This window comes from Carassius gibelio, chromosome B8, assembly GCF_023724105.1.
Source record: "Carassius gibelio isolate Cgi1373 ecotype wild population from Czech Republic chromosome B8, carGib1.2-hapl.c, whole genome shotgun sequence".
NCBI classification, from domain to species: Eukaryota; Metazoa; Chordata; class Actinopteri; order Cypriniformes; family Cyprinidae; genus Carassius; species Carassius gibelio.
The window spans coordinates 5,388,761-5,410,790 of NC_068403.1; the positions used below are offsets into that span (position 1 = coordinate 5,388,761).

A 22,030-nucleotide genomic window follows, 5' to 3' on the forward strand; every position below is an offset into this window, starting at 1 on the left:
TAGTGGGGGGAAAAGCAAAGGCCCTTTAGTTTTAATGTGGGAAAGATATTTGTTTATTTGACCCTGATCATTTCTGGCATTTAAATGTCAGAAGTAAACGTTAAATCACACGTAATTATTTTAAACAAATAACTTTCTCGATTTAATTTTCTAAGTACGCGCAAACAAAGCATTTTGTACAGCACATTATTTTTAAGAGCAAAATATTAAATTATTTCCGATAACTATTAACTCAGATATGCTCAGGACAAAATCTGATGTTATGAATCTTTGATAAAGAGCGATGGTACCTCATATCGAGAAAACGCGAAGCGTTACATTATTTATATTATATTATTTATACATTATTTATATTCATACACGCTTATCAAAAAGACCAAATGAACTCCGAAGACATGCAGTTATGTTATTCTAGCGTTCTTGTTTTACATTAAAGGACTATTACTGCAAGGACTGTTCTAACGCTAAATTTTTAAATGTTCGAAACCAGTCGGGATCGACTTCCTACGATGCTTGTAGCGGCGCGTGCGCAGTAGATCTCCGAAAGTATCGCTGATCGGAGAGAACGAGGCGCAGATGAACGGCTCGATCGACTGCGCGAGACCCGATGAGGTAAGAATGTCTAAATACTGCAGGTCTTCGGCGCACTATTTGGTTTTGTGCATGACAAAAAAGCGTGCGTGTAGAACGCAGATAGCGTCATAATTTCGAGATTTCGCTGTAGTAAAAGAATCGAAAGATCGGCGTGGTTCCGTGCAGCAGAAAGCGCTCGGAAAGTCATTTGCGAGGCTGCATCGCTGAAAGCAATGGTGAGTGTGGAAGGGGAGGGTCAACAGTGAAGGAGGGGGGGCTGCTCGAGCTCATTCAGCACAGCGAAATGGACGTTGTAGATTCGTGCAAAATAAACTTATCGTGTGTTTAAAATCTGTCACAATTAATTAGGGACGTTGCCAGTGGAATACACTTGCGAAACGCTCGAGCGTTGACAGTACTGTCTATAAATGTCACGTTCTGTCGGACGTGTTTTTGATCGCGTGTCGGGACAGTCTTCCTCTCTCCAGCGGTCTGTAATGGAGGCTGGCGAAACTCGTGTCGATTTATTACGATCTGTTTGTTTTGCTCACCGTTTATTTTTGTCACGTCATTGCACGACAGAAATGTTAGGAATTGCACTAAATATTAAATAACATTAAGTTTTATGGTTATTTGCTCTAAAAGAGTGCATAGCGCTATTTTAGTTCCTTTTCAGAAAATAGGTCTAAGACGAATCCAAACAAATCACCTTGCAATTATTAGTGTGTCGCGTAATAATAATAATAATAAAAAGTAACATAAATCAAAGCTTCACCGACGTCAATTATATTGCAGACATAAATGCATAATGATAACAAATAACACAGCATCGTTAACTTTTAACACATCCCACCTCTAAATATTAATGCACAATATTTTTACTTATGTGTATGAATCGCAATTGTTCTTGGGGCATACTAAAATGTTAATTGTAAAAGGTGGTTAAAACTTTAACAACGACTATTTTATCTTACAGTGCAGTTTTCAAAAACACAACAGAAGACAATACTCCCAAAAAGATCATAAACACTTTTCTGATAATCGCATATTCAAAATGCAAACGAGAAAGTGTTTGCTTCTGTTGCATCACATCAAAAGGAAAACGGTTTTTAGGAATGAATATATATAATTTTTTTTCTTTCTTACATTTAAGTGTTAAGGATGTCCTCTTGATTTTAATTAAAACAAGTTTCTACAGATTTTTGCAATAGATTGATTAAATAAATGTGCTTGCTTTCTAGGTTTATTGTGGTACACATTTCTGTTTATATAGCAGCAAAGTCAAACCTATATTTTGCTAAATTATCTGTAGAAGTATGTGCTGTTTGCAGGTGTTTACAGATATTAATTTGTGCTAATCCATAAGAGTTTACAGTTTGATCTTTACTAATGAAACATATTTGGAAACTGTTCCACCACAGTTGCATATTTTCTTCAGAAAATTGTCATTTTATACTTATGCTAGAAAAGATGAGGAATTTAAAGTTGTGTTGATAATGAGCGACTGTATTTGTTACCTTTTTGCTATGAGAGATGACAGTAAATTACTAGTCTAGTGTATTTTCTTCTTAGTCGTTAAAAAAGCTGAAGAAACTAAAGTTGTCTTGACAATGAGCCGCAGCATTTGTTAATTTTGATTATATTAGAGATCACTGACAATTGCTAGTTCAGTATATTTCCTTTTTAATAGTTAAAATGATGACTAAACTTAAATCAGGTTGATAATGAGCTGCTGTATTTGTTACTTTTTTGGCTGAATGAGAGATGACTGAAAATCGCTAGTTCAGCATTTGAGATTTTAATGTTACTGAACCGATTCAGTGAGTTCCTTCCTGACTTGCTTACCTAGTCAAGAATCATCTCACTGAAATCATCATTTTTAAAATATACAAATCACCCTATGACCCAGAATGGAGCTAAAACCCACAGCGGGATTTTATTATTGCTGATATCTGGTTTGTATTGTTTTCTAATTGTCAAAGTGCTTAATACCTTGGTCAACCTTTCTGCAGTTTTCTTAAACTGAAGTTGTCTTAAACTGTTGGTCTGCTTTCTTTTATTTTGATGTCAGTAGGGTTTCAGGAAATGAAGTATTTTCCATTAAACAAACTTAAACAAGCGCTGACTGCTTGCTGATTTATTTACCATAGTTGCCATGTTTTTTCATAGTAATAGCGCTGCATTGCAGATATCGAATGTTCTCAGCCCATTTGTTTCGACCTCCCTGCTGTCGCTGCTGGGCTCGCTGCAAATCTGTCACCATGGCAACTGCTCGTTTCAGCCCCGTTCTATAAATATTCTCCTTCACGCTAGTCTTAACGTGTTTCTGCTAGCTCGAGTCCTTGCAGTAGCCTAATTTAATAGAGGGGCTTTATTTACATCGGTGACGTTGCATTGGCAAAGACTTTCTTAGAAGCTGTTGCTTAAATGTTTTAATGAAATAGTGGTATGCAAGTACGTGAACATGTGAAAAATAATATTTGTCTTTGGCAAAATCTTATATCATTAGTGACGATACATGTGTGTTTGATTGGTTTGCAATTCATCTAAAATTCAAAGTGTGTCGAGAAATTTGGTGTGCTCAATGTGTGTGCTCAACTACAAACAGTGTCAAACAGAAAAAGCAAAATTGGCACATATACAAAATATTTAGCTATGTTCTCACCACAAGTGACGTTTTGAGCCATTGATGAAGAGCTTGTAGGTCTGAAATGAGAACATGTTTATCTTTCTACTTATGGAGCTGTGATGTGCCATCTTTGCTTGTTTAGAAATATATTAACCAGAAAAATGACTACAGACTCTGCTGGAATAATAACTAGCTATATTGCATGTATAATTTGATCTAATATCTACATTCTCTTTACAGGTATGTTATATAATAATTCATAACCACTGAAGACATGGTTGAAAGACTGGAGTTTTGACATTTTATGTAACCCAAGCTCTTCGTAACAATGAAACTTCTACTTCCGACTTCTACGGAAAACAAAATAATTTTTCTTATTTAAAAATGTGAGCCATTGGTTCAACGTCCAGACTCTTCCTGGCATGACTCAAAACTATTTGAGTCTCACAAATCTATTAGTAATAGGGGAGAATCCAGAGAACGGGATCAGACATGACGGATGAGCTGAACAGGGCGTCAGCTGAACCGGAGACCATGCAACCGGAAGAGACTGTGCCGGTTGGAGCAGACGTTGTTACTGTCATTGAGTATAATGCAGTGGAGAACAGTGAGCCTGCAAAGGTGACGGTTGAGTTGCTACCCGAATGGCTGATGCCAATGGAGGAGGAGGAATATGGTGGTGAAGGTGTCAAGAGCAGTGAATGGATCACCAGAAAGACCAATAATAATGTGTATGTGCTTATACCTGATTTTTGTTTTGCATTTAGTGGGATACATTATAGTGTGTGTAAGCAGTACAACAATATTATTTCACAATACAGTTGCGTGTAAAGTTCACACAATGTGATTCATTTCACACTAAATACTGTAAACCCAGCAGATCACACATTTGAGCTTCTGTTTAAGAATGATTTTTAATCAATTAAAAATAAAACACATTATTTGGTAAAATACTATTTTTAAAAAGTGATTTAATGTATTAAAAATAAAATTTTGTAAAAACTTTTGTAAAGATTTGTACAGACAAGATTTTCTCGCTTCCATTTGAAGCTTCTCAAATCATGCTATAGAATATAAATATCAAGTTTTATTCGTGTAACTTTCAGGAGTGCTTTCGTTAATCCAAATATGGAGAGATTCAGAGATACATTCCATTTTTTGTTGAATTTTTCACTCAGTGTAACGTTGAATATTTGCAATTAAATGTTTTATTAAACTAAAAAAGTGCTTAATAGAAGCGTATTTACAAGTGGTCTCACACTTTTGGACCCAAATCTTTTTTTTTTATATGGACATTTAAATTAATTTGATAATAACTGTCCTTAGGCTGATGACACACAGGGCAACTTTTTGAACAGTTTTCCCTTGCAACTTTTCTTTGTTGCCTGAGCACTTTCCCCATAGACAATGGATTACTAATTTCTAGCTGGATGCATTAGATTGTTAGTGTCTCACCTGGTTGCCTGTTGACAGCAACATTGCCCAAAGTTGCCCCTTGTAACATCAGCCTTAGACCTGTTTATTATGTTCAGTTGATAAACTGACATTCGTACGTTTCATATCCTCACAGTCCTAAAGTAAAACGACGTAGAGGTCGGCCTCCGATTGCCAGAAATGCTAGACATGGACTTACTCGTTTAGATTTCAAGAAAGGATTGCATGCAGATCGCCCTAAAAAGGTTTGTCTAGCTATGTGTCTTGATTTGGGTTTTGTTTGCATTGTTGGAGAGAATATTAACGGATAAAAACCGTAATATTGTGATGATATATGTAATTATTTTACATTTAATTTAACCATATATGATACTATTACAATGTTTTTAAAACATTGTCTTCTTTTCTATGTGGTTGTTTGGCATATGCAGACTGTTCGTAATCTACTGGAAAGAACAGGTTCAAGTCTCACATCAGCTACTGCCATTCCCATCCCAGATCCAATCCGCACACCTGAGGTTTCACCCCAAACACCCCAGATTATCATCCCCATCTCACCTATAGGGGACAGCAGCCTCTCCAAGATCCCCGGCGCTGAGTTTCACAGCCCTTCACACCTCACGAGGATCTCGCCACTCAGTATCGACAAATCTGCTACACGGAATTTCATTCACTCTCCGGCTGTAAAAGTGGGTAATGTTACCCAACAGATTGTTTCCTCTATTGGACCTGGGAAAGATGGCACTGAGCCACCCCTTCGACTCTGGCTTTGTCCCTCTCTGGAGCCCATTAGTCCTACAAAATCTCAGGATACATTTTCAGAACAGACTGTACGTTTACCAGAGTTTCCGGAGACTAGGCATAATGGAACAGTGACCCTTAAGGAAAGTCTTCCTTTTCTCAGGTGAACCAATCTTTGGCTCATTTTACACAACCTAGAAAGTCTGTTTTATTCATTCATCCTTCATGCATCCAGTTCAGGTTTTCTGCAGGTCTTAAAAAGTTGCCTTCCACAAATGAATGCCTTAAAAAGGTTTTTTTTAAAAGTCTGCAAAGGGTGCATTGCAAACAATTAATGGGTCAGTCCGTGTCAACTCAACCAGAGCTCCCCGGCTAATATTTTTGACTTTGCTAATATTTATTCTGAAGAGAGATAAACATGTACAGTGATGGAAGCCAAATTATTAAATGAAATGGATGTATATTTACTATGTAATCCACAATTTTGTAAAGGGCGGTCAAAATGGGAATTCTCACCTGAGATTCAGAGCCAAATTACAGGGGGTAAAGATGGCAGCATCATAATGTTATTTTTACACAGAGATCAGTAGGTCTTTTAGTAAAATAGGTAGCTCTTTAGCAATCTTTGTTGCATTATGTGCCAGTGGTGACCATTCAAAAATGGGGAAAGAACACTTTTCAAGATTGTTCTCCAAAGTGTGCAGGCCTGTAACTCAAAAAGTATTAAAGAAATCTTAATGCCCTTTTAGATATTGGGTCTGAACAAACTTAGGCCCTATATTGCTCAGTTCCAGAGATAATGGAATTTCAATATTGCTCCAGGAGTAAATAAAATTGTTTTACTTCTTTTCAGTGGTCAAAAACCAAATGTGGGTCACTTTGCAAAAATATGATAATTATTCAATTTTAAAGAGGAAATTCTGAAGAACAAATAATGTTGAAACTAGAAATGTATCTTGTTTTTGTTCTGTCATAACAACTGCATGGCACATACCTGTCTGTGTACCATAAGTATTCTGTTTCCAAATGTTGTGGCCCTGTAACTGAAGGATTCTTAACCATATTCTTAATAAAAAAATTTGGAATCTTTATTTTCAAGGTTCTGAATCATTCAGTCCCAGAGATATGGCTACCTAAATGAGTCCCCATATTCAGGCTGTTGTATAGAACCCGTTTTAAGTGGTTGAAAGCCATATGTTGGTCACTATACGTTTATCTTACTCAGGGTAAATATTAGCAAAATCAAAAATTTTAGTTGACACGGAATGACCCTAATATCTTTCTCCTTATTTTTGTCTTGTTTTCCAATATAAATATCTAAACATTTGATGGACATTTTTACTTGGGATGCAAATCAATGAAATTATGTCTTGTTTTCCCCTTGAGTTAAGTTGATTTTTTCTGAGCCCATTGGCAGGTTGTTCTTGTTTTAATCTTAAACTCAATTTTGATCAGACATTTACACTGGAAAATAAGACAAAAATATTGAAGTAGAAATTTTTATATATATATATATATATATATATATATATATATATATATATATATATATATATATATATACACACACAGAGCTGGGTAGATTACTTATGAATTGTAATCAGTTGTAATCAGTTACTGATTACAGATTACATGACAAAATTTGTAGTCTGTAATATAATCTCTTAGATTACACTTTTTTGGTAACGTAATCTGATTACTTTTGGATTACATTTAGATTACATTTGTGCTAACCCTTATTTGATAGCACATATATTGAATTAGCCTAATCTTGGACAATTTTTACATATACAAAGAAAAAAAATATATTCCACAAAATAAATTTAATTCACCAACAAGAGCCACAATTGCTTCTTTTTCAAGTGCAATGTGTGGACAGTTAATACTTAAAAAATACTAACATTAATGTGCCTTGCTGTTAGTGTTTGCTAGTACCACTGAAAAAAACTTAGAATTAATTACTTTTAATTAAGTACATTTGGAAAACAGCTACACAACAAAAAACTATATTGAAAAACATGAAATTCACAGCAGTATCACTGCCAGGTTAAATATTTAATCTAATAAAACACTAGAAGTGCATATGAATGTATCAATGAAAAAAAAAATAGCTACATTGCAAACAAAAATTGTTGAAAAGACTAAAAAAGGAAGAAGAAAAAAGGAAATTTAGGAGAATCAATGTATGGTGAACAACTTATTACCATTGTGTAAATAAAATGTAATCATTTAATCCATACAAAAGTAACTGTAGTCTGATTACAAGTATTTTTAAAAGTATTTTAGGTAGGTTCTAGGTAGGGAAGAGAGATATTCTGCAAGTGTTAATAATAAGCAGTTGTTTTTGTAAAATGAATTAAATAATGAACAGTATTGGGGAAAGTTACTTTTAAAAGTAATTACTTCTTACTAAAAATTAACTCTAAATATTTTCTTGTACATTTAAAATTTATGTGAATTGTGAATACAACTCATTTTGTGCACCCTTGGTATTTACTTTTAGAGAACTTATTGACATACTTCCTTCAATGTATATTTCTATTTTATTTAATTGGTCTAAAAAATGTCTTAAATTGACCTTCATAAAATCTAAGTTGTTTGTCTTTCTTTAGTAAATGTGAAAGCTGTGGCAGCCCATTTTCTGCTCACAAGATCGGAGACACATTGTGTTACAGATGCTACGGGACTAAACGTATGGGAGTCTGTAATGACACTCTTCATTTCAACAAACAGCATAGGATAAGTTTGATGTTTGTGTGATTTGTGTTTGTCTGATTTCTCTATTTCTCGTTTCTGCAGCAGAGAAGAAGCACTCTCCTCCAAATATCGTGTTTAGGAAGGTGTGTACCATTAAATAATCAGCGCAAGAGATGTCAGGCTGCTGTTCATTACTTTCTGTCACTGATTCTTAAGACTGGGATAAAACAGGAAGTTCATGTGCCAAACATAAATTTGGATTCCTCTGTTAAACAAGATCAGCGGCATTGATCTGTTTTGATTCCGCTTCCTCTGTTTTTTCCTTCTTTAACCTCACCAACAGATAAAAGTAATGTCTTCTTTCATGTCTAAAATCTATCATATATATATATATACAGTACAGATCAAAAGTTTAGACATACCTTCTCATTCAAAGAGTTTTCTTTATTTTCATGACTATGAAAATTGAAGATTCACACTGAAGGCATCAAAACTATGAATTAACACATGTGGAATTATATACATAACAAAAAAGTGTGAAACAACTGAAAATATGTCATATTCTAGGTTCTTCGAAGTAGCCACCTTTTACTTTGATTACTGCTTTGCACACTCTTGGCATTCTCTTGATGAGCTTCAAGAGGTAGTCACCTGAAATGGTCTTCCAACAGTCTTGAAGGAGTTCCCCGAGAGATGCGTAGCACTTGTTGGGCCTTTTGCCTTCTGTCTGCGGTCCAGCTCACCCCTAAACCATCTGGATTGGGTTCAGGTCCGGTGACTGTGGAGGCCAGGTCATCTGGCGCAGCACCCCATCACTCTCCTTCTTGCTCAAATAGCCCTTGATGCCTTCAGTGTGACTCTAAAATTTTCATAGTCATGAAAGGGGAAGTCGTGGCCTAATGGTTAGAGGGTTGGACTCCCAATCGAAGGGTTGTGAGTTCTAGTCTCGGGCCGGACGGAATTGTGGGTGGGGGGAGTGCATGAACAGCTCTCTCTCCACCTTCAATACCACGACTTAGGTGCCCTTGAGCAAGGCATCGAACCCCCAACTGCTCCCCGGGCGCCGCAGCATAAATGGCTGCCCACTGCTCCGGGTGTGTGCTCACAGTGTGTGTGTGTGTGTGTGTGTTCACTGCTCTGTGTGTGTGCATTTCGGATGGGTTAAATGCAGAGCACAAATTCTGAGTATGGGTCACCATACTTGGCTGAATGTCACTTCACTTTAAAATAAAGAAAACTCTTTAAATGAGAGGGTGTGTCCAAACTTTTGGTCTGTACTGTATGTATATATATATATATACTGACTCTCGACTTTAATAGATGAATCAATTTAAAGTATATGGCACTTTTAAACATATTTTTAGGTCCATTTTTGGGAGAAATGCAGTATCTGACACTGTTGACAAAATTGTTTTGTGTCACACTTGTATTAAATGCAGTACAAATTTTCAGTTTTTGATATAGTAGGAATGTTTCTATAAGTATCCCAATTTAGTTTAAGTTTTGCATATACATATGTTTTATATATGCATATACTAAACATGTCTTATATTTTCATAATTTATATATTTAAATGTTTTATATTTTATATTTTAATAAAAAAATATATATTAAATTGGTACAATTTTTATGCATTTTCTATACAAGAGGATGCTTTTTCCCCATGTCTCAATTCTTTATAATTTTTTTATCAATGGACATAGAAGGTTGATTTTTTTTATTTTATTTTTTATTGTGCTTGACAGAAAGTCATTCGTGTGGTTACTCAACTGTTCTGTGTTGTTGCTGGCATTGTGAAGTGGAAGTGAAGAAGTATTGCTTTGTGTAAGGCTTTGGCGATACTTTTGCGTTATAATATATGAGCTAAAACAAACTAGTTTCCCTTTTGTTCTGCTCTGAGCCATAACAGTTGTTTGCTCACCATAAATAGCTAGTTACAAAATCCAGATTATCCTTGAGTAGCGTTCTTTACTCATTCTTTTATTTTCTTGATTATTATTTTCTAGTAACATTATTTCCCTTCATTTCTGTTGAATGTAACACGTTTGTTTATCATATTTCCTTTGCATCATTTATTATGCTTTTGTATGTTATTTTGATTATTATTATTCTCAAGGTGGGGCAGGATCAGTGGGAGGTTGGGAAAACAAAACATCCAAGAAAACAAATGCTGGTAATAATAATCATTTATCATAATATGGACACATGAAACTGCAGAATTCACAAAAGCATTGCCAAAGATCATCAAAAAATCAGTTGGTAGCTGAACTACTTCACACCTTTAACATAATGTCACTCTGTCCCCTGCAGAAACAACATCCCAAATTCAAGAAAATTGTAAAAACGGTGAGTGAACATGTTTTTTCGAGCTAAATCAACTTCAAGCCTTTACAGTGTAAGTCAGTTTAGTGTATGACTATCAATTTATGAGACTGTCGGATTCATGTTGTGCTGCTTAACTTGTTGCAACATATTCAGGAAAAAGTGCTGTGCTTAAAATACTGATCCAGGTTTTTGTTGTATGTGTTTTTTAGGATTTTGTCCCTGATGGTGACGAGGATGAGGATGACTGGGTGAGTGGTTCAGCATCACAATCTCTAACCTCTTGTAGATAATCTTCCACACGTGTTCTTCTGTCATCTGATTGATAGTTCATAGCAAGTCTTTCAGTATAATTATAAAAATGTCAATTTTCAAGTTTTTTTTATCTTTTATGATATTTGCTTAAAATCTTTGTAGAATGTGATAAACTAAATGGAAGGTCATTAATATTATTTTAACATGATCACATACTGGATTGAAGTGACTTGGGTTTACTTGATCATGTTAAAATACCTGTATGAGTATGAAATATGATCATCGAGCTTTTGAGGAAAGTTTATTTGTCGTTCAGTCTTCATTGTATTTAGGGCTGTCACGATATTAGATTTTTCATATCACCGTTATTGTGGCCATAAGAATTCATGATATCGATATATCGTGATATCTTTAGAAACCTTGTGGGGGAAAAATATATCAATCAAATGATTTTTTTACTTTGTTTACTGAATTATTATTTTTTTTCACCCAACGAACATACAGGTAAGTATACTGATAAACACAGGACACAAGACTCTGGCTTTCTCCGTCTTCTTTGAAGCTCCTATGAAATAACAAGAGAGAAAATACTGTCAAGTTCAACAGTATGATGAATAAATATTAATGGTAACACTTTACAATAAGATGTCATTTGTTAACATGAATGTATTAACTAACATGAATGAACAATCAATTATTAAAACAATTTATTAATCTTTTTTTGTTTATAAAAATTATTAATTGTTAATGTTAGTTCACAGTGCATTAATGTTTATAAACACTTGTTATTTTAATAATTCATAAGTAAATGCTGAAATTATTTATGTAATTTATATATGTTAAATTAAATTATTTATGTTATTTATATATGTTAACTAATGTAATTAACTAATGTTACCTACTGAACCTTATCATAGAATGACAGAAAACCGCTGTTAACAGGTTAATATAATATTTCCCGTTCTGTGACTAGTAAAATAATGGCTACTTACTCTGAGGAACATGATTTCAATTTCCCTAACCTAAACTACAATCCTAAATTCGGCGCTTAGCATCTACGTCACGGCTCTCTTCCCGCCCTCTGTTTGTTGATTGGCTGGCTGTTTTGGAGCCGGAGGAAAACTGGGAGATAGTTCGCTATCTCAGACTGAGTACAAAAGCGAACTGAAATTGAGCGGAAGTACAAAGTCTGACGTAGTCGGGCTACAATAAACGGTTACATAAAAAAAAAAAGAAGCAATTTCTGACTTTTATCAGCTGATTTAATGTCAGAATCTCCATGGTTAAAACATATTATGAATTGGACATGGAATATTCCTTTCCTGGTTATTGCTGAAATATTGCTTATTAATGAAAAGAACACAATTTCTCTGTCTACTGTTGATTTCAGGCTGCAAAGAAACGCAATCGCAGAATGTGCCAGCAGTGTGTTGCGTGTCTTCGGGAAGACGACTGCGGCAAATGTGACTTCTGCATGGACAAGCCTAAGTTTGGTGGCAGTAACACGAAAAGGCAGAAATGTCGCTTGCGTCAGTGCAAGTTTCAGTCAAAGCTTCATGGTCATAGAGCAAATGTACGTATTTATGTGATTTAATATCTAATGGAATCACTCAAGAGTAAGGTTATCACCTTGCCACATGCCAAACACACATATGCAAGATGTTTCTTGTTTTCTCGTATCATGCAGGGAATGCTAAATCCATCCCTTCCACAAAGAAAGAAAAATGTAAAGCCCAAGCTCAAGAGACGCGGGAGACCGAGAAAAAGGAAATTCAAAAGAGACCCCTGGGAGGATGATGACGAATTGTCTGATAAAGATGAGGATGATGAAGACGACGACGACTTGAGGCATTATAAGATGAATGGCAGGAAGGGAGGAAGGAGGAAATGGAATTACACTTTTAAGGAAGATGAAGAAGATGTGTTCGTTGAGACCGTGATTGATGACGACGAACCGTCCATCACAGAGGAGGTTTCTGATTTTTATATGTTTCATAAGCAGTCACTTAAGCAGTAGTTTTATTCTGCTTTCACCTCAAGACAGAATCACCAGAATTACAAGCTCGCAGCTCTTGAGCTGTTAAACTAAATTATTTTAGCATCCATGTGCTGATTTGTTGTTGATGAAGGTAAATTTTCTCACTAGTACATTCATTCACAAATAAACGGCTTGTGCATAGAACTGTGGCTATAATAAATGCCGTTATAGAAATGTGTGTTGTAACTGCCACCATTTTGGGTGACATGGCATCACAACAGTCAAGTGAGAGACGTCAGAGCTGCCTTCCAATTCACAACTTGTTTCCAGCTTGTGGATATGGGATTAATGATAAAGTTAATAGATTTTATGGGTTGTCAGTAATTATTGTTATTTTGATATGAGGGGACTGCAGCATTACACCAAAGACACGATCAACCATATAATTCAATCCAGAAATATGATTGTTTTCCTGATTGTATTTAATGTTATATTATGTTTTGTTAACTGTTTTCCCAGGGTCCTGATATTTTAGGCAGTGAGAGGTCCGTGATGGTGTCTAATGAGATGTACTCAAACACCTCTGGACTCAGTGCTCAGGTAAGATTTTCTACATCATTTTCTAGCCTTGGTTCTGAAATTAGTTTTAATTTAGAAATTAATCTAGATTATAGAGTCCCAAGCCTTAAAATAAACAAGCTAGAAACAATTTTCTCTAAAAATAAGAAAAAGAATGAGTACGTATATTTACATTTTATGCATTTGGCAGGTTTTTTTCTGTTATCCAAAGCACCATACATTGCTTTCAGAGTATTAGGACTGAATGATTTGGGAAGAAAGAAATGTGAATTTTCTAAAAATATAAAAAAAATATATAAATATCACTTTCACTTTCATAAGCTTCATTAGTTAATGTCAGTTAATGCATTAATGTTAAAGAGCAGGTCATTTAGTATTTTAAAGTGTCCTAATATTGTGTTGGAGTCCACTACAACAGATTGAAATGCATTTTGGGTCAGAAAACATTGTAATTTTCTCAGAATATACGTTTAATATTACAATAATTGGCCAGTGATTTCGAAATGATTGGTCCCAAGCAAGTTTGGAGCAAACCCCTCCCTTGCTTAAGCCTACTCTGCTCTGATTGGTCAGCTGGCCAAGCCTGTTGTGATTGGCACAGAGAGGAGTCCTTGAACCAATTAGAGAGCACTAGGTGACAAAGCACCTTTGCATAATACAATAATATAGATTATAAAATACAAAAACACGTATTCAAGCGAATGGTGGGAACGTTAGCCGAGTGATGAAACAATACAGTTTGTAAACCAAAATATGTGTACTGTAATGTTTGAAGAACAAAAGACATCTTAGCTTTTAATCAGAACGCAGAACAGCTGTATCACAGGAGCAACATCTCGTGCATTAACCCTATAACTGCCAGTGCAGAAATATAAACCGCAATTTGACACGACATTCTTTCATTTTAATAATGTAAAGGTTGCCATTATTTTGCACAGAGATAAATGTTTTACAAATATTTTTATTGTTAGTGTCAGGTTAACCAATGAAACCGGTGAAGTGTTACACTTAAAGCTTCTTTTTTATTGAGAAGGGGTTCCCAGTGTAAGTATGGGAAGACTGTTAGTGCATGTTGCCTTCCCACATTTGAGCATTAAGCAGTTTTTCCAGAGGAACTTCAAATTTGTATGGTTTGTGTTGGTATCCATTGTAAGCGGATGTTTGTGTTTGTTTCACAGGGATTGTACTACAACGTGTCAGGGGTGCCGGCAGCCCCTCATATGCTTGGATCAGTACCTCTGTGTAACAACAATCCACTGCCGATGGGTGAAGGGATCAGCTCTCTGCCCATGGGGGACGATGTGACTCAGAACGGGTTTCTTCAGATTGAGATGGTGAGAGTGGGATCCCCACCGTCACATTACACAGAAGAAGCTCAGAGCACAGAGCGGCACGTGTCCGAATCTCAGCTGGAGTCCACGCCGGTGGTGAGTCTGGATGCACAGTACTGTTCAAAGCTTTTAAAGTCTCTTCTGCTCCCAATGCTGCATTCATTTGATAACATCCAGTTGTGATGCTTTATTGTTTTGTATTAATCATTTATACATTTTTCAGGATTCTTTGATGAACAGACAGCATTTATTTGAAATACTAGAAACTTTGTAGCATTATAAAAGTCTTTCCTGTCAATTTTTTTCCGTTACATGCATGTTTGCTAAACGAATGTATTAATTTTATTCATTAAATAATTTATTATTTTTATACCTTAAATTAGATTTTTTTTAATTAAATTGTATCACTTTAATTTCTATAAATAATTATTTAAATATTACTGACTCAGGTTTTTTCCAGTATTATTTTTTTATCAATTAATTATTATTATTATTTTTTCTTTCTTTGCATTTACAGCCTTTTATTTTTAGACTGACTTGAACTTCATTATATAAAAAAATATCGAAGTGACATTTATTTATTTTAAAGCACAAGCACACTTTCAAGTAAACCATTTCACAAAAGTTAGGTTTTATTTATCATCTGTTCATTGAATAAAAGGACTATGCATTTGTGTCACTGTATTTGTAAAGCATTAGTGGATCATCTTCATAGCTGATGTGCATTTGTAAAACTTGAGAACTCGCCTCATACATCCACAAAAAAATCACTAGTTTGTAATTTGTTTCCTGATATTTTTTTGATATCGTATATATTTTTCTAAGTGCCCAAAGTGTCTAAATCATCAGTTGTATACTTAAAAAAATAAATAATAATCTGTTATTTCAAATCATTCAAGATGAAATGATTGTTGCTTTTAAGATGCCTTCAGCACAGTCAGAGACTTCCACAACTAGCAACAATGCCAGGCCTTGCAAATGTCACGTCTGCTTTCGTAGATCACTCAGATCTTCAGTCTGGCGGGACGAGAGAACGACTGCGACCGAGACCAAGGCCTGATGGAGCTGTTCACTTCCCTAGGCCAGACCGTGCTGCCCGCTCACTGGGTGGGCGTCATGTCCAAAGGCCCCGTCCTCCAGCTCCTGCAGTGCTCCAAACTCTCCACCATGGCTGACACGGTGGTCCAGATCGAGAAGGGCTTCTTCTACCAGGTCAGTGTCCAGAACCAGCCTCTCCTGCTCATGCATGCCGTCTACTCACGCCACCCCACCTGCCTCGAGTCGGTCGATGACGTGGTGTCGCTCTTGCTGGACCTGGAGGGGCTGGGTGTGTGTCAGGGCTACCAGAACTTCCACATGGGTCCGCCGTGGGAGCCCAGAATGAGCGTGAGAGCGGCTCTGTGCGATCTGCTCATTCCCAAGGACGAGGAACAGTGTCCGAAATGCACACAGCCTGTGGAGAGTTGAACGGAGAAGTTACACGGAGAAGGTTTTTGAACATCGAGAACTAGTACAAAACTCTTGGACTAGTTCTCATAGTGCAGTCAGAGCTGTTTCTGACCTCATGATGAATCAACATCTGAAATGGTGCTTCTTTTTTTATTTCTTTTTAGAAGTTAGTGGCACAGCCTTCAAAAAACAATGAGTTTTTCCAAAATCCCTTCCTTCCGTTGCTCTCCAGTTGGGATTCGGAGATAAATACATTCAGATCTCATTTAAACTACCTCTCAGTCACTTTATGGACCAATTTAAACCTTAAACCAACCAGGTGCCCTTATTGTAGTTTATTGTAATCTTACTGTAATACCATGAAATGCATAGAAGCTTGTTTCCACCATTGGATAAAAAAAAAAGAAAAAAAAATGTTTTATCACCAATTCAGAACTTTTTTTTCTTGCAATTATAAGTTCATATATAATAGTACAGATTATTATTATTAATTTTTTTTTTTTGTAATTGCAAGATATAAACTCATGATTCTGAGAATTGTCTGAATTGTGGAACATAAACTCGCTATTGTAAGAAAATAGAATTTACTTTTTTTATTATTTTGTGGCAGAATCAATAAAACAGAATTGTGAGTTGAAAATGAATTACAAGATGTAAAATTGGACGAACTTCAGAATTCTGAGTTAGTATCTCTCAAATCTGAGAGGGAAAAAGACTGAATTATGAGATAAAGTCACAGTTACCTTATTATTATTTTTATTATTTGTTCTGTAACAAGAATGGGCTTCCTGTTTCTGTGTTCTGATCTGCCTTTGTTGTGCTAAATTTGGGGTTGTACATTCAAACTTAGTTGTTTGAAATCAGTTTTAAACAGAAAACATTCAACCTTTAAAAATAGTTTTTTTATTCCTTGCACTCTATTTAATTTTTACCCCAAAACAAGCACACGATCTGTCATAATGTGTTTCAGGATTCTCATCACGTGAGTGTTTTTATGCAACAGAAGATGCACTTCGGTCTTTTTGTTATGTCCTATTGTTAATCACACCTGCTTTAATGTGACTGAATTGTGTTACGCATGATAAAGCAGTCCACAGCGCATCTGTGTGTGTTTTTACTGTTGTGTGTATTATTCATAGCCTACAGAAGACATCCGACTGGAGGACATTTCACTGATTGGCTTTCATACGGTTTACCTATAATGTAATTCTGCCTAGGAGATAAATCAGTGCAGTTGACATCTGACTAGTTTTTATTTCTACCCCTGGAGATCTGTACAAAATAAGCTGTAAGATATACCTAATAGTCTGAAATTATTTATAAATAGAGGATGTAAGCTAGAGGTGTTTCTGAGGGCACTTATTGTAAATCTTTTGGTCTGTTTAACCATGAGTTTTTGAAACACTGTAAAGTAAGGTTTTTATGAAGGGTGCGTAAAATAAAGGTTTCTTTCTTTTTTTTTCAGAATCAGAATATTTCTTTTGAATCTTAACTTTGTCCATGAAGAGTTAGGAAAAAAAAAAAAGATTTTGCCAGATTTTATTTAATGAAACTTTTGATGTGGTAACTTGCAATTAGTGAAGTATGATTTAATGTTGATGCATGTACTGATTTTGACTTGTCCAAATTTATGATAATTCAGTTGACAGCATTTGTATGTATGTAAGACATAATATATTTTTATTAAGTAAAAAAAAAAAAAACGAATTTCAAGGACATTCTGTACAAAGCAGTATATAAATATAAATTCAGATTGAACTGAAACTGTGTATGCATCCAGCAGTTTCCTAACACAGAGTTTACACACATGTATTATATATGCTCTCAACTTACATTTCCAGAACAATTTTTAATAATTTGTTTTGGCTTTAGTACAGTTGCGAAATAAAGGGCAATTATTCATTCAAAAACTACATGTATAATATAATGCTTTTTTATAATTTGTCTTTCAGTATAAATTGATCTTAATGCATGAAAATATACAGGAGGCTTTATATTTTGGGAAAAGTTTCCTAGCAAGAGGATGAACATTCGAAACCCGATGCAAGTATCGGTCTTTGTCATTTCAAGAGTATTCCACCAGAGGGCGTCATTCTCTTCATTTAGCTAACAGCAGATACTTATGAACAGATCGTTTTGAGTCGACTCTTGTCTTCTTTCTTCAAAGACTTTACAGTTTCTACTGTGGAAATCAAAATGTATATTTCTATATTTGCTGTGACTCCTGGAAACACCTGCAGTCAGTTCCTATGAATGAAGCAGAGAGAGAGAGAGAGAGAGAGACCCTTTGTTGTGCATCGATCAGAATGAGCTGCTTTGTTTCTAGACGGAAGTGAGAGGACAGTGACCCAAGTGGCCTTCTATGGAAGCATATGGGTAGCATTATTCAATTTGGGGTGTAATATGCAAAATGACAATGCAATATGTAAAATGGCAATGCATTTCTGTATTTACATTTACATTTTCCAATACATTTGTGCAACGTTTGGTGCAAAATGAAAATGAAAATTAAATTACATAATTTTCATTTGCCATTTACTACACCAGTTTTAATATGTAAAATGAATATTAATTTTAACGCTTTATAAGTTGCAAAATTAAAATGAAAATGTATTACAGAAATGATTAGATATGTCTAACATGTTAAAGCAAAAACTGTGGCAAAATGATCATTTAAATGCTATTTTTCTTAATTGCATTAACACTCACAGTCAAGACACTTACGATTGCATTTTCATTCAATGTCCCGCAATGAATGTAGCAAAATTCAATGTTCACATTGAAAATGCATTCCGAGCCGATCACGTGTCCCCGCCCTCGCGCCACGTCAATCATTGTGTGAACAAGGCGGGGCTTACAGAAGGTCAGAGACTCGAATCTCAAGAAGAGGATTCAATCAAGTGAGACAACATGGACAAGACAGTTGGTCCGTGTATGTTTTGATCATATCGGTTTATTGCTTCAATATTTCATTCGCACTTGTGGGCGGAGCTGAAACGCTGCTTTCATCTGATTGGTCGAATCGGATCGGTTTTCATCTGACAGCCTTCAGCTCGGTCTTGTCATTCTTTCAGGCAGAATAAGAGTCAGTGCGAGTGAAGCACTGAAATGTCTGAAACTACGCTCACTGTTAATTAGCATAATATTTGAATCAGATGTAGCTGGGCACATAATTCGTGCTGCTGAGACCTGCAAATTATTTCTAGGTTGTAGTATTGTATGAATATTGTCCCACTGATAAAAACAGTGCAAATAGTTCTGTCCCTTTGGATAACAGTGAAGTGGAAATAAATATAGTCAAATGTATGAAATAAAATTAAATAGGATTTTTGGGGAAGGTAAGTCTGGCCAGTTATACAAGCAACACGAGTCGGACGAGTCTAAAGATATAAGCTGAATTGGGTGAAACATTAAAGTTCTAGTCTGTGTCAATTACTCTCATAATAAATAATAATAATAATGTTAACTGTATTTTTCGGTATAAGTTGCATCAGTCCAAAAATACGTCATGACGAGGAAAAAAACATATATAAGTCGCACTCATAGACAGTAAAAGAAATGGACACAGCGACCCCATTGGAACTCAATTGAGACAAATGAAGCCCAGTTTTAGCGTTTTTTAGCACTTCCGTTTCTGACGCGCAGACTCAAACGGAGCTTGACGACGTCAGCAACCTGTCTGACAGATGTAAATCTTCTAGTAGCTGTGCGTGCAAACTGCCATCATTAATCTTGCAGAGACGGCGAGCTTGAGCGGGGAGTTCTTTGGCGTGAGTGAGCAGGAGTAAGTATTCTGATTGATTATTTTGTATAGTATTTTAAAATGTAACGCCAGTATGCCATATTAAGTTAATTGCCTGCGAGCTTCTCCTCCTGTCTGTACGGTAATGCGACAGAGAGCCGAGTGGTTATGACGCAATCGTTAGCCTATTTTTTACAAAAACTGTTTATACGGGGCCATAATGTAACATAGAAGGTAATGGAGCCCTTTATACATTGTCGTGTATCTTTAGAAATAAATAATGGACAAACAGAGTCTTTAAACGCCTCAGATGTAAAGTTATTCGCTGTCAAAGTGACGCCAAAATGAATGGGAGTCAATGGGAATGCTAACGCAAGTGAAGTTCTGCTAAAAGATGGCAGCCCCCACCCGACTTCAACTTCCGGTCGAGTTCCTTGCCCCTTGGTCGCACTGGACTGTATGTCACATTTATTCAAGACCAAGAGAAAACATTACCGTCTCCAGCCGCGAGAGGGCGCTCTGGGGTAGGCTACATGAGCACTGAGCAGCAAGGACTAATTTTACTATTTTTATTTAGAAATGTAACTATATTAATTTTTACAATTATTTATTAATGTCACACACACACACACACACACACACACACACACACACACACACACACACACACACATACCTAGTGCCTTATGACTTAAAAGATGAGAGTGGTAAATGTTACAGACATGGAACTGTTCAGTCTATTATTGATTTTAATTTCCACTTCACTGTTATCCAAAGGGACAGAACTATTTGCACTGTTTTTATCAGTGGGACAATATTTATACAATACTACAACCTAGAAATAATTTGCAGGTCTCAGCAGCACGAATTATGTGCCCAGCTACATCTGATTCAAATATTATGCTAATTAACAGTGAGCGTAGTTTCAGACATTTCAGTGCTTCACTCGCACTGACTCTTATTCTGCCTGAAAGAATGACAAGACCGAGCTGAAGGCTGTCAGATGAAAACCGATCCGATTCGACCAATCAGATGAAAGCAGCGTTTCAGCTCCGCCCACAAGTGCGAATGAAATATTGAAGCCATAAACCGATATGATCAAAACATACACGGACCAACTGTCTTGTCCATGTTGTCTCACTTGATTGAATCCTCTTCTTGAGATTCGAGTCTCTGACCTTCTGTAAGCCCCGCCTTGTTCACACAATGATTGACGTGGCGCGAGGGAGGGGACACGTGATCGGCTCGGAATGCATTTTCAATGTGCTCATTGAATTTTGCTACATTCATTGCGGGACATTGAATGAAAATGCAATCGTAAGTGTCTTGACTGTGAGTGTTAATGCAATTAAGAAAAATAGCATTTAAATGATCATTTTGCCACAGTTTTTGCTTTAACATGTTAGACATATCTAATCATTTCTGTAATACATTTTCATTTTAATTTTGCAACTTATAAAGCGTTAAAATTAATATTCATTTTATATATTAACACTGGTGTAGTAAATGGCAAATGAAAATTATGTAATTTAATTTTCATTTTCATTTTGCACCAAACGTTGCACAAATGTATTGGAAAATGTAAATGTAAATACAGAAATGCATTGCCATTTTACATATTGCATTGTCATTTTGCATATTACACCCCAAATTGAATAATGCTACCCATATGCTTCCATAGCCTTCCGTCTGATTTCTGGCTTTTGCATTCAGTCACAGTCTGATATTCATATCCTCCTATTTTAGACTGTGTGCTTTCAATGGATCTGCTAGTTACAGATTGAGCGAAATCTGTCAATTAGAGAACACTTTGCATAAAAGAGGCTCAATTTAATAATTTCATTGTTACGTTTTCGTATTCTTTCAAATTATTTTGTATTATTACATCTAAGTTAGGTACAGTTTTTGAATTTGTGTGCATTTCAGGCCTTGAGGACAGAAACCAATAATAAATCAAACTCAAGCAGGGACATTAAATGGGAAGCTGATTTATCTACCGATTCATAATCTCCAACAAGGCTTTACGGATTATTTCTGCGGTTTAACCCTTGAGATGCCAGAGAAGGGTCAGAAATCAGGCATCAAGCTCAGAATTAATAACACATCTGATGTGGATGCATAACAATTTATCAATGTTTGAATGTGCTTTTTTGACATCTGTTTATGTAGGAGCATTATTATATAGAATTATTATTATTAAGTGGCCTATTATGGGTAAAAGGTTCATATTTTGGTTTTGGGAGTCCCCAACAACAGGTTGGCATGCATGCATGGTCAAAGAACATTTTCATTGTTTTATT

The 22,030-nt window shown here is 35.7% G+C and overlaps 1 protein-coding gene across 3 annotated transcripts; it reads left to right on the forward strand.

Moving 5' to 3' along the window:
• The first annotated feature begins 512 nt into the window (after positions 1-512).
• On the forward strand, positions 513-17,455 carry LOC127964200 (uncharacterized). 3 transcript variants are annotated; one of them, XM_052564339.1, is made up of 14 exons: positions 513-612; positions 3,443-3,933; positions 4,773-4,881; positions 5,068-5,540; positions 7,990-8,069; positions 8,177-8,217; positions 10,191-10,247; positions 10,385-10,420; positions 10,609-10,647; positions 12,042-12,224; positions 12,339-12,623; positions 13,149-13,229; positions 14,387-14,635; positions 15,539-17,455. In XM_052564339.1, the coding sequence occupies exons 2-14, from the start codon at positions 3,695-3,697 to the stop codon at positions 16,004-16,006; spliced, it is 2,340 nt and encodes a 779-aa protein (XP_052420299.1). In that variant the 5' UTR covers positions 513-612; positions 3,443-3,694; the 3' UTR covers positions 16,007-17,455. The 3 variants fall into 3 exon arrangements, with proteins under 3 accessions (XP_052420299.1, XP_052420301.1, XP_052420300.1); XM_052564341.1 differs by having other exon boundaries at positions 15,462-15,741; XM_052564340.1 differs by lacking the exon at positions 10,191-10,247.
• Positions 17,456-22,030: the final 4,575 nt, after the last annotated feature.